This window comes from Dipodomys ordii, unplaced genomic scaffold, assembly GCF_000151885.1.
Source record: "Dipodomys ordii isolate 6190 unplaced genomic scaffold, Dord_2.0 Scaffold156, whole genome shotgun sequence".
Classification (NCBI taxonomy): domain Eukaryota; kingdom Metazoa; phylum Chordata; class Mammalia; order Rodentia; family Heteromyidae; genus Dipodomys; species Dipodomys ordii.
The window spans coordinates 327,609-338,050 of NW_012267372.1; the positions used below are offsets into that span (position 1 = coordinate 327,609).

The window sequence follows — 10,442 nt, forward strand, 5'->3', positions numbered from 1 at the left end:
AAATAGGATTTTTGTTTTTGTTTTTGCCAGTCTTGGGGCTTGAACTCAAGACCTGGGCACTGTCCCTGAGCTTCTTATGTTCAAGGCTAGCACTGTACCACTAAGCCACATTCCCAGTCCAAATTGGTATTTTATTTTGTCAGTTGTGGGGCTCTAACTCAGGGGCCTGGGCACTGTCCCTGAGTGGCATTCTGCCACTTGAGCCACAGCACCACTCAAATAGGTATTTTAAAGAAAGAAATATGGGAAGAATACAGTGCCTCTGTAAATAATAAAGCGGGGGTTGGGGGGGAAGAGGTAATGGTTCACACCTGTAATCCCAGCTACTCAGGAGGCTGAGAGCTGAGGATCGTAGTTGGAAGCCAGATCAGGCAGGAAATACCACGAGACTCATCCCTTAACCACCAGAAGACCGGAAGTGGTACCGTTCTAGCCTTGGAAAAAGCCTAGGGATAGCACCCAGGCCCTGAGTTCAAGTCCCATGACAACAACAACAACACAAGTGGGGGAAAAACTAAGACTGAACAGGAATACAAGGAAATAGCATTAGTAATTTCTCCTTGGCGAGATTACTGATGAAACTTGCTAGGCTCCACTACGTTTTGCAAGGTTCTACGTTAATAATCGAGTTTTCCGGCCGTTGGAAGTAAAGTTAAAAACTTCAAGTCCCAGGAGACACCGCGCCACGGGCTTCCGACGACCAACCTTTCCCGGACGCAATCGTCTCTGGGATTCGTAGTCTAGCTACAAGAGCAAGGTAGGACGCACACTACCGGCATAGATGACAAAGGTGGGAGTTATTGCCATTTTGACCAATGTGCAGTGTCTGCCGGGTATGAGTGACGGAGACACATACCAATAGGAACGCTGCGCAGCCTGAGTGATGTGCACGGCAGCCTACGAGTGACCCGTGGGGCGGGACAGCGCGCAGTGGCCCTTAGTGCGAACCATGGGAGGCGGCTGGTGGTGGGTTCGGGCCGCCCGCCTGGCCCGACTCCGCTTCCGGGGGTCGCTGCTGCCACCTCAGCGGCCCCGGAGCGGGGGTGCCCGAGGGTCCTTCGCCCCCGGCCACGGTCCCCGCGCCGGGGCTTCGCCACCCCCAGTGTCCGAACTGGACCGCGCAGACGCTTGGCTCCTCCGAAAGGCGCACGAGACAGGTCTGTGGAGGGACTGGGGTCTCCAGGAGGAGGCGAGCGGGCTGCGGGGTGGCCTGGCAGCGGCCACGGACAAACAAGCACCCTGGTTGCGCCACCTCCCAACGGGGCCGGGGCTCGGCAGGGACGTGGAAACGCAGAGGAGCTGGTTGCAAGGGCGCGGGCTGTCCGCCTGGGGCGCGCGGGCTTGCCGGGAGGAGGTGGGACTGGATTAATGGGGTGCAGCTGGGCTGGGGGCCGGTGGCTGGATGGGATTTGCCCTGCCTGCATGAGAGAGAGGCTCCCCGGGGCCGCCGAGAGTGCGGGTCCGTCCGGCTTGCAGAGGCGACCGCTGCGCGGGGCGTGTGGCTCCCCGCACTGATGGGCAAGCTCCTGATTGGAGACGGGCACAGCCAATAGAGCAAGAGATGCCAGCTGATTGGAGGGACAGGCGTCACGGCCTGGCGCGGATTGGTTTAACACTGGAGCTGGGACCAGCCCGTTGGCATCACCTAGGTCTTGAGCGAGGGGAGATGTGGATAGAGGGAGGACGCCCACCCCTGCTGGGAGAGGGTAGCGTTTAGAAGGAAGGTGGGGGGGGGGAGCTGGAGAGAAACGTGTGTAGGGGAAATTGGCCTGGAGGTATACACGAGGGTCTCCCTCTCTCTCTCCCCTCCACCCCCAATTTGACCTGGGTGCTGTTCCTTAGCTCCACTCAAGGCTGGCATTTTACCATTTGAGCCACACCTCCACTTCTGGCTTTTTGTTAGCTCACTGGAGATCATAGTCTCAAAGACTTTTCTACCCAGGCTGGCTCAGATCTCAGCCTTCTGAATGGTTAGGATTTCAGGTGTGAGCCATGAGCGCCTGACCATCTTATTAAATCTTTGCAGAATTTGGGGGAAGAGGGGATCAAATGAGGTTAAGAGAAGATTTCGAGGTGGGACTGCAGGGGGCTTCCTAGGAGAGGTGAGGCTGCCTCTTGACTGGATGGATGGAGGGGACTTGGATGATCTGGGGTGAGGTGGGGCGGGGGGCAGGTCTGGGGCAGGCAGTGTTTGCCCTGACCACAGTCCATTCTCCCTCCCGCAGCCTTCCTCTCCTGGTTCCGCAATGGTCTTCTGGCCTCTGGGATCGGGGTCATCTCCTTCATGCAGAGCGACATGGGCCGGGAAGCAGCCTACGGTGAGTGCAGAACCGCTCTGGTGTCACTTCCCATAAACGAATGGGGAATGGGGAGACCCTCATCCCAGGGTAGACTGTTTCATGCCTCCCCCAGTTGTGTATGTTAAACCCTCTTCTTTTCCCCCACCATGTCCTCATGGGCATTGGTCCCAGCTAAGGGGGTGGCCCAGACATAGCTTTGGGACTCCCCATTCCATTTTCTCAAACATGGGGGTTCCAGTCCCTCACATACGCCAGCCCCTCCACCTTCAGGCTTGTCCTGGCTCCCAGATGCCACCCTTAAGTCCCTGATGCATTCCATGCTAGTGTCCTTGGCTCTGAGCTTATGCTCCTCTCTCCCATTGATTTGCATGCCCACCCCCTTGTGCCCATTGACTGCACCCCCATTGACTGCGCTCCCTCTTTCCCTCTAGGATTTTTCCTGCTGGGTGGCCTGTGTGTGGTGTGGGGCAGTGCCTCATATGCCGTGGGCCTGGCCTCACTGCGGGGACCCATGCAGCTGACGCTGGGGGGTGCAGCAGCAGGTATGGGGGCTGTGCTGGCCGCCAGTCTGCTCTGGGCTTGTGCCGTGGGCCTCTACATGGGCCAGCTTGAGCTGGACGTGGAGCTGGTGCCCGAGGATGAGGGGACGAGCACCACCGAAGGCCGAGATGAAGCAGGCCGGCCGCCACCCGAGTAAGCCACGGGGTGAGGACCAGCTGGGCACTGGCTGGCCCGGGCCGGAGCACTGGGACATTAAAACCTGAGCCTTCGCTCGCCCTGGTTGTGGTAGTGCTTCCATGTACTTGGAGGGGAGGACCAGGGGGAGGATGGCGGTGAGCCAGATGCAGACAGGGACCCTGACATCCCCAAGAGGAGCAGGTGTTTAATTCTCCAGACCAGATGCAGGCCTGGGCCTAGGGTGGGGTGCAGCGCGGCCCTCCAAGTCCAGTCCTCAGTCCCCCTTCCGCTGCACCCTGGCCCCCACGGGCCCGGGGTAGGGCAGGCCAAGCGAGGGATAGAAGGCATCAGGGAGCCCTGGCCCTGGGCCCAGCCTCTGCAGGTGTGGGTACATGAGGCCCAGCTCGGCGGGACCATAGCGGATGGCACCAATGCCTCCCGGCGTGCACAGGAAGCCCGCGTGGAGGAGGGCGGGTGCAGGGTCCCCGGGAGGCGCCAGGCCCCATGACCGCACTGGGTCCAACTTTGGAGCTCCCGCGCGGATAACCGATGTGAACTCGGGTCGTGGGGGGGCCGCAGGCTCCTCATCTGCGCTGTCCTCAGAGCCCCTCCTTTCCCTGGGGCCCGGCTCCACTTTGATGCGTTTGCCCCTGACCGGTGGGGTCTCGTCCTCGGTGGGGGTAGCCTGCTCCCCGTCCTCCGGAGGGGCCCCCTCTGCAGGAGGAGCGCTCTGAAGCCCTCGGCCGCATGCTGCTGGTGGCTTCCACTCCACACAGCCTAAGTAGCCAAGGCTGCGGGGCTTGCGGGGCAGGCGGGGCGGGCCTACCTGTGGGCTCTGGCTCTGGGCTGGGCGGGTTCTCGCAGGCCACACTGGCTGGAAGCTGGAAGGCATCCAGAGGGGTCTGGCCGCCTTCTGCGTGGCTGAGGACAAAAGAATGGGAGCAGGAGCCGGGGGGTCTCGGTCTCAGCAGAGGGTGGGCTCCCGCCCTGTTATTCCTCTTCCCTCCACTGTACCCCACCAGCAAACACAGCGTGTGTGCCTGTTTCCCGACCTACAAACTGCAAGCTGGTTCCTAAGAAGGCAGCTTGGGGGGTCACCAGGCACCTCCAGCTCATGCCCCCCCCCACCAGGGACTCCTCTGTCTCTAGCAAGCAACACTGACTCACCCCAGGTCCCTGATCTTTTCCCCCCAATCCTTCAATGGAGTCGAGAGTCTTGCACCTGCTAGCTAGGCAAGTGTTCTGCCACTCGAACCCCAGCCCAACCCTTTTGTGTGTATTCTGCTTTTCACCCTGTGCTGGCCTCCAATTCCTCCTGCCTTCATCTCCTGGGTGCTGGGATTACAAGCAGGCACCACCATGCCTGGCTTTTGGCTATTCTCTCCATGTTTGCAGGACCCTTCCCTGAAGGTCCTTGTGCTGGGATCCTTGAGCAGCAACTGGCGGTGCAGTGGTGCTCACCTGAGCACGTGGCTGACCCACAGCACGTGGTGCTCCCCTGGGCTCTTCCCATTCCCAGCCACAGTGGCCACGGACTGCAGCCACACGAAGCCCCCAGCTCGCTGCAGCCAGCGGTAATAACCAGTCACCACCTGACCCTTGTCCAGCACTGGGCCAGCCCAGGGACGAGCAAAGACCAGAGGGACAGGGTAAGGGCAAAGCAGAGAGAGAGAGAGGTAGAGGGGAAGAGATAGGTGGGGAGGAAAGGAAAGATGAGTGGGGGGGGGGACAGGTGGAAGGAAAAGGGGAGAAAGACAAAAGTAGAGAGGGAGACAGAGAGCCAGTCAGAGAAAACTGGGACCCCAGCAGCCAGGCCTCCTGCATTGACAGGGGGAGTCAGGAAAGCCCCTCCCCGTCCTCTTTGCACCCCCCCCCAATTCTGCACCACTGCCCAGTCTCCTGGCTGCCCCTCTATGTGCAATTGAACCCCTGGAGCTTTAGGTACAGCAGGAGCAACCGTGGTCAGCCCTGGAGGATGGGGAACTGGGGACCAGGGGAGACCAGAGAGAATATATAGTCTACAGGGCGGTGGGTGGGGACCGAGGTGTCTCACGGTCCAGGTGGCTCTGGCGAATCCTGCTTGCATCCTGTCCATGAACAAACTGGTAACAGCTGCGGCCCACCAGCTCGGAGGGGCCCAGGTCCATGTGGTCGCTCACCCTAGGGATGCCAGAGAGGAGGGAGGAGGTGCTGGGGAGCACCGATGGGGAGACCAACAGAGCTGGTTCCCAGGATCCAAGCTCTTGCTCTGTAGTACCCTGGGCCTCGGTTTACCTCTCTATAAAATGGACATAACGTTTCTATTCTGGCAATTCTGGGAGCTGAACCTGCACTGCACTCCCCTCCCCCGCTAACCCTTGTTTGCTTTAGTTATTTTCTGAATAGGGCCTAAGCTACAACCCTATTAGGAGTTCCTTGCAGTCGCCATTAGAGGCACAACCCTCTCCGCTCAGCTCTATTGGTCGAGATGAGGTCTCCACAGCTTTTTCCCTGGGTGAGCCTCCAGCCTGTGTCCTTGCAGGCTACGAACCAGCCACTGCCTAGAAACCACTTCATCCTTGAACCCTTCCCCAGGTGCTGCAGAAGGGAGGCCGCGCTGTGGAGACCCCCGAGAGGAACTGGGGAGGGGCTGGGCCTCCCTCGATTCCCACCGGGCCTGGCAGCTTCTCCGCCACCCTTAAGGCCCCATCCAAGCCGATGGGGCGCGGGCCAGGCCTCAGCCGCCGCGCCCGCTGCGGAGGCCCACCCAGCCCCGGCCCCGCCACTCCCAGCCCCCTACCTGCTCTCACAGGCGAGGATGGTGAGACCCAGGCTGAGGCGGAACACCACCATGTGTCCGTGGAGAGGCAGCTCGGCCAGCGGGGCTGGAGGCAGCGCGTGGCCCAGAGCCACCAGGCCCAGGGCGCGGGCGCGCAGCCGCCCAGTCACATGGATGACCTGCCGGGCCAGTGGGGGGAAAGGTGGGGCCAGCGCGGTGGGCGTGGTTATGGAAATGAAGACGGAGCCAGCGTGGTGGGCGTGGTTATGGAAATAAAGGCGGGACCAGCACGGTGGGCGTGGTTTTGGAAATGAAGACGGGGCCAGTGCGGTGGGCATGGTTATGAAAAGGAAGGCGGGGCCAGCACGGTGGGCGGGGCCAAATGGCACGGGGCTGTGGTGGGCGTGGCCGGGAGCAGGCGTGGCTCCTGGTCGCTTGGTCCCCCGCAGGCCCTGTAGCTTGGGCCCGGGGTGGCAGCTCCCTGACCCGTTCCCCGCCATCCCCCCTGAACCTGGCGGGGTTCAATCTCCGGGGCAAATCGCACCTTGTACCCCGAGGCCTTCACGTGCAGACCCCTCTTGGTGAGTGTGGACTTCATGCGGACGAAGAAGGAACGCTCCTGCGCCCGGGCAGGAGGGCGTGCCCCAGAGGGGCGGGGCTCTGCGCAGAGGGGCCGGCGCTGTGGGGTCCTGCGGGGACCATGCCCGCAGCTCCATCCGGAGACACCTGGGGGCCCTCGCGGTCCCTCCCCGCCCGGGGCCTGGCCAGGTCTCTGGGAAGCCGCCCCTCGCTCGCCCCAGTGTGGACACACGCCAGTGTCCCCCACCACGCCCCCCACTGGACCCCAGGAGGCTGAGGCTTCTTCCCAGAGCAGGGCCTGGCACAGAGTGGGCGCATGGGGAGCTGCAACACTAAAGTCACAAATCCAGAATGTTCTATAAGCTCCAGGATACAGGGGTCTCCTAAAAACCACACACGACTGACCCCCACGTCAAAACCACAGTCCCCACGTTGCAAACCCCCAAGCTTGTGAGCATTGTTGTCGGAAGGCTCGTATGTCTGGGGTTTCAAGAAGCCCAACATAGAATCCTGTTTACAGGAGACGGCCTCAGGCCCTGCATTTCAGGGCTCAAAGATGAGTCTCCAGGGCCCCCAATTCTACCCACCATGGGGTCGAAGTTTCTACTGAAGCACAAACCTGGGCTGCATCGAACTCAAACTTTCAACAGATGTGTGATCTAGGGCAACTAACTTGACCCCTCTGGGCTGTGCGTCATTTCCAGCTGTTTACACGGAGACAATCTTGCTCCCAAGCCCGGTCCAATTTGAACGCCCTCAACCCCCCTGCCTCTTTTCTCCCTTAGCAGCCAGAGGGAGGCCTTCCAAATCTCAGATCGTGGGGAGCCTGACTTTTCTGAGGAGCAATTAGCACAAGCCAACCCGCTCCGCCTGGACCAGGACCTGTTTCCACAAAGATTTGCTTTTGCTCGGAGAGCCGGGCTCTGCGCTGTCCACCCCCAGGCCTCGCTCCTCGGGGTGTCTGGGAGTTACCGATCTCAGGCCGGTTGGCCAGCGAGGAGGAGGAGGAAGAGGAGGCCGAGGAGGCGGCGGAAGGCGGGGTGGGCGGCGCGGGGGTCCGGGCCTGCAGCCCCAGCTGCTCCAGCACCTCCGAGTGGTCCCCGGGGTGAATGTAGTCGAAGACGCTGCTGCCCGTCAGCTCCACCTGCCGGCGGCCGCGGGGAAGGCGGGACGGTGAGCTGCGCGCCGGACTGCAGGGCACTTCCTACCCTACGTGGGCTTCTTATAAAAACATCCTTAAAGGAGGCAAGCTCAGGCGCCTCTCTCTGCCTACTCTGATTCCATGATCTGCCCCTGATGCTTCTAATAAGAAGGGCCTGGCTCAAACCAAATCTTGGGGGAAAAAAACCCCTTAAGTGAGACGTATTAAAGCCTAACTCCCAGTCCCCCCTCGGAGGGGGGGTCTTCTTTCTCTCCACTTCCCTCAGCCCAGTCCCCATCTCCCCACTCCCCACAGTGACCTGGACTCCTGCCCCTTGTTCACTGTCCCCTCTCCCAGTGACAGACCTGCCTTGCTTTGTTCAGAGCCCCTCCCGGCTCCCACGGCCTCCGCACCCCTCGCCCGCATGCCACATTCACTGAAGCTCCTCGCTTCTTTCCCTGACACCACCCTTCAAAGCCGATCACAAATACCACATTTTCAGTGGACTGCATTTCCCAACTGCCCAAAATGTGGAAATGATAAAGCGATCTTCCATTGCTCTGCTCAAATTGACCTCCTACTCCAGGAAGATGAACTGCGCTGGCCGCCATGTAGGGGTCCAAAGAACACACTTTGGGAACCCACAGGTTCTGTCTCTGTCCCCCTCCTTGTTTTTCTCCCCCATGCTGGATTAGTGAGGTCAATCACAGTGAGGATGATGGCGGGATCGGGATCGGGGTCCGGGGGCCTTACCTGTGAGAGTCCCAGGTATATGGAGACTGTTTCTGAGATGTAGAGGAATTTTCCATCCTGGTTCAAGGCAAACACGAAGCCATCCAAGGACTGGAGTCGTGAGAGAGCAGCCGACCAGTGGGAAAACAGGCTCTGAAATTGGGGCTCCGCCTGCAGCGGGTTGATCTGGGGATGCTGGGCTGCGGTGGCTCATGGAAAAGGGCAGCCGCCAGGGTAGGAGAGGCAGGACAAGCATGCGGTGCAACTTTGGGCTAGGTGGGGAATTGATGCAGGAGACGTGGGTGCAGTTCCAGGGGGCGGCCACGAGGGGGGAAGCCAGGGAGCCACGGGCCAGGCTGTTCCCGGCTGTGGCCACCAGGGGGCAGCAGGAAGCAACAGGCAGGGGTTGTCCCGCTTCTGACCACCAGGAGCCAGCAAGGAATGATGGCTCAAGCTCTTCCCGGGCACGACCACGAGGTGGCAGCAAAGAGCAGCGGGGAAAGGGTGGTTCTCGCTTTTGGCCACAAGGGGACAGCACGGAGCAGAAGGCCAAGCTGTTCCGCAGCGCGACCACCAGAGGGCAGCACAGAACAGCAAGTCGGTCTGTTCCCGCGAGCGGCCGCCAGGGAGCAGCAAGGAGCAGCTGGTCGGGGCAGGGCCTCACCTGCAGGATGTGCGCCCCCAGGTGTTGTTCAAAGACCTCGGAGACCAGCGCCGTGGCGCTCCGCCGGCCTGGGGCTGGGGACAGAGCGAAGGATGGGGCCGTGGCCGGCGCCTGGCCCGCACAGGCACAGAGCCTATAAATAATCCCCTTTTGTTTTTGGTGCTACTGGGATTTGAACTCATGGCCTCCCGCTTGCTACGTGCAAGGGCTCTGGCACTTGAGTCGGTGTTCCTTCCCCTGTGCCCCAGGCTCCAGCCACTGTGGGCACCCGAAACTCGGGTGCCGTGTGGAGCAGGGCTGGGGTGGGGGAGACAGGGGCACTTGGACCCAGAGACAGGTGCAGGCGCCTTCCTTCCTGCACGGATTGGCTGCACAAAAGGGACCTCCAGCCCCCCTGTTCCCAGGTGACGGGCACGGCACGGCCTTTCCCTGGACCGGGCTCCCAGTCCCGGGGGTGGACAAATGACAGCCCCAGGACCGCCTCCATGCTGGCCAGGGCTGGGCCACGGCTGAGATCCCGAGGATCGCAGTTGCAAGCCAGCCTGGGCAGGAAGGTCTGGGACTCCGTCTCCCAGGAACTAGGGAAAAGCTGTACTGGAGGCGTGAGTCAACTGGTAGAGCACCAGCTAAGCACACAAGTCAAGATCAAGCCCCGGTGCCAGGAAAGACAAAACAACAGAAAGCACCGAGGACAAATGACAGAGAGGCCGTGCTCCCCTTCACCCGGGATTCGGGGTTCCAGACCAGGTGTTGGGGGTTGGCCAAGCCCCAGAGGCCCTGGGCCCCCTGGCCCCTAACTGAGACCCGGAAGCCCTTGAGAGGCAGGCGCGGGACTCCGGGGCACACAGCTCCGCAAGGGCCTGCAGCCCGCAAGGCTCAGAGCTCAGGCGGGGCCTTGGCCTCCCCGTGCCTCAGTTTCCCTTTCTGCCTCGTGGGAGGTGTCCCTCTGCCAGGGCTGTGGCTGTGAGTCCGGGCCTGTCCCGAGGCCCCAGGCCCTGCCCCAGCCACCCCCCACTGCCGTGTCGAGGCTGCCCCTCAAACCTGGGACCCCCCCCCACTCCTGCTCCCGCTGGCGGATCCGGCGGGGACCCCTCCCCCAGACGCGTTCAAGCATCCCGGTGACAGACTGGAACAATGCGGCCGGCTAATTGTGGCAATTTTCCCTGTCATTTCTGCTAATTCCTTCATTTTCCCTCTCACAGGATCAGCCCGGGTCAGAGCGAGCGGCTGCAATTAACAGCATTAATGGGGTGCGCGTGGGGGTGGGATGCGGTGGGGAGGGCCCCCAGCCCCTGTGACGGGGAGCCCGGGCCTGGTCAGTGGACCTCACAGACCCCTTCACCCCGGGCTCCCCCACGGCACCCGGGGTCTCCCCCCCTGCGCCTTCCCCGGACCCCCCCACGATGGGCGCCCGCCACTCCCTCCGTGTCCACCCCCTGCTGGAGACCCCGTGGGGTCTCCAGGCTGCCCCAGGGCCTTTGCACTTGCGGTCTGGACCCGCGCGTGTGGGAAGGCCCTGGGGCCGCGCAGGGACGAGGCGGGAGGGGGTGGTCATGCGGGGAGGAGGCGCGGGTGGGGGGGCGTGCGTGG

General features: G+C 61.8%; 2 protein-coding genes across 2 annotated transcripts in view; one reads left to right on the forward strand and one right to left on the reverse strand.

Annotated features, from left to right (window-relative positions):
- Positions 1 to 930: 930 nt before the first annotated feature.
- Tmem160 (transmembrane protein 160) lies at positions 931 to 3,066 on the forward strand. The gene is made up of 3 exons (XM_013032650.1): positions 931 to 1,157; positions 2,226 to 2,318; positions 2,732 to 3,066. Exons 1-3 carry the CDS (start codon positions 950 to 952, stop codon positions 2,995 to 2,997), a joined length of 567 nt encoding a protein of 188 aa, XP_012888104.1. The 5' UTR covers positions 931 to 949; the 3' UTR covers positions 2,998 to 3,066.
- A 121-nt stretch (positions 3,067 to 3,187) lies between these two features.
- Npas1 (neuronal PAS domain protein 1) overlaps positions 3,188 to 10,442 on the reverse strand; it is an 18,403-nt gene continuing 11,148 nt past the window's right edge. Inside the window, exons 4-12 of the mRNA XM_013032639.1 lie at positions 8,853 to 8,926; positions 8,210 to 8,299; positions 7,288 to 7,459; positions 6,281 to 6,396; positions 5,758 to 5,915; positions 5,032 to 5,138; positions 4,440 to 4,587; positions 3,805 to 3,899; positions 3,188 to 3,692 (exon numbers count right to left, since the gene is read on the reverse strand). Of these exons, the coding sequence (XP_012888093.1) occupies positions 3,253 to 3,692; positions 3,805 to 3,899; positions 4,440 to 4,587; positions 5,032 to 5,138; positions 5,758 to 5,915; positions 6,281 to 6,396; positions 7,288 to 7,459; positions 8,210 to 8,299; positions 8,853 to 8,926 (1,400 nt within the window). The 3' untranslated portion in view covers positions 3,188 to 3,252. The remainder of the gene's footprint in view (positions 3,693 to 3,804; positions 3,900 to 4,439; positions 4,588 to 5,031; positions 5,139 to 5,757; positions 5,916 to 6,280; positions 6,397 to 7,287; positions 7,460 to 8,209; positions 8,300 to 8,852; positions 8,927 to 10,442) is intronic.

Coding starts and splice junctions, on each gene's coding strand:
- Tmem160 (XM_013032650.1), top strand. CDS start 950: ATGGGAGGCGGCTGGTGGTGGGTTCGGGCCGCCCGCCTGGCCCGACTC. Junction 1,158..2,225: donor CCGAAAGGCGCACGAGACAG/GTCTGTGGAGGG, acceptor TCCCTCCCGCAG/CCTTCCTCTCCTGGTTCCGC. Junction 2,319..2,731: donor GGGCCGGGAAGCAGCCTACG/GTGAGTGCAGAA, acceptor CTTTCCCTCTAG/GATTTTTCCTGCTGGGTGGC.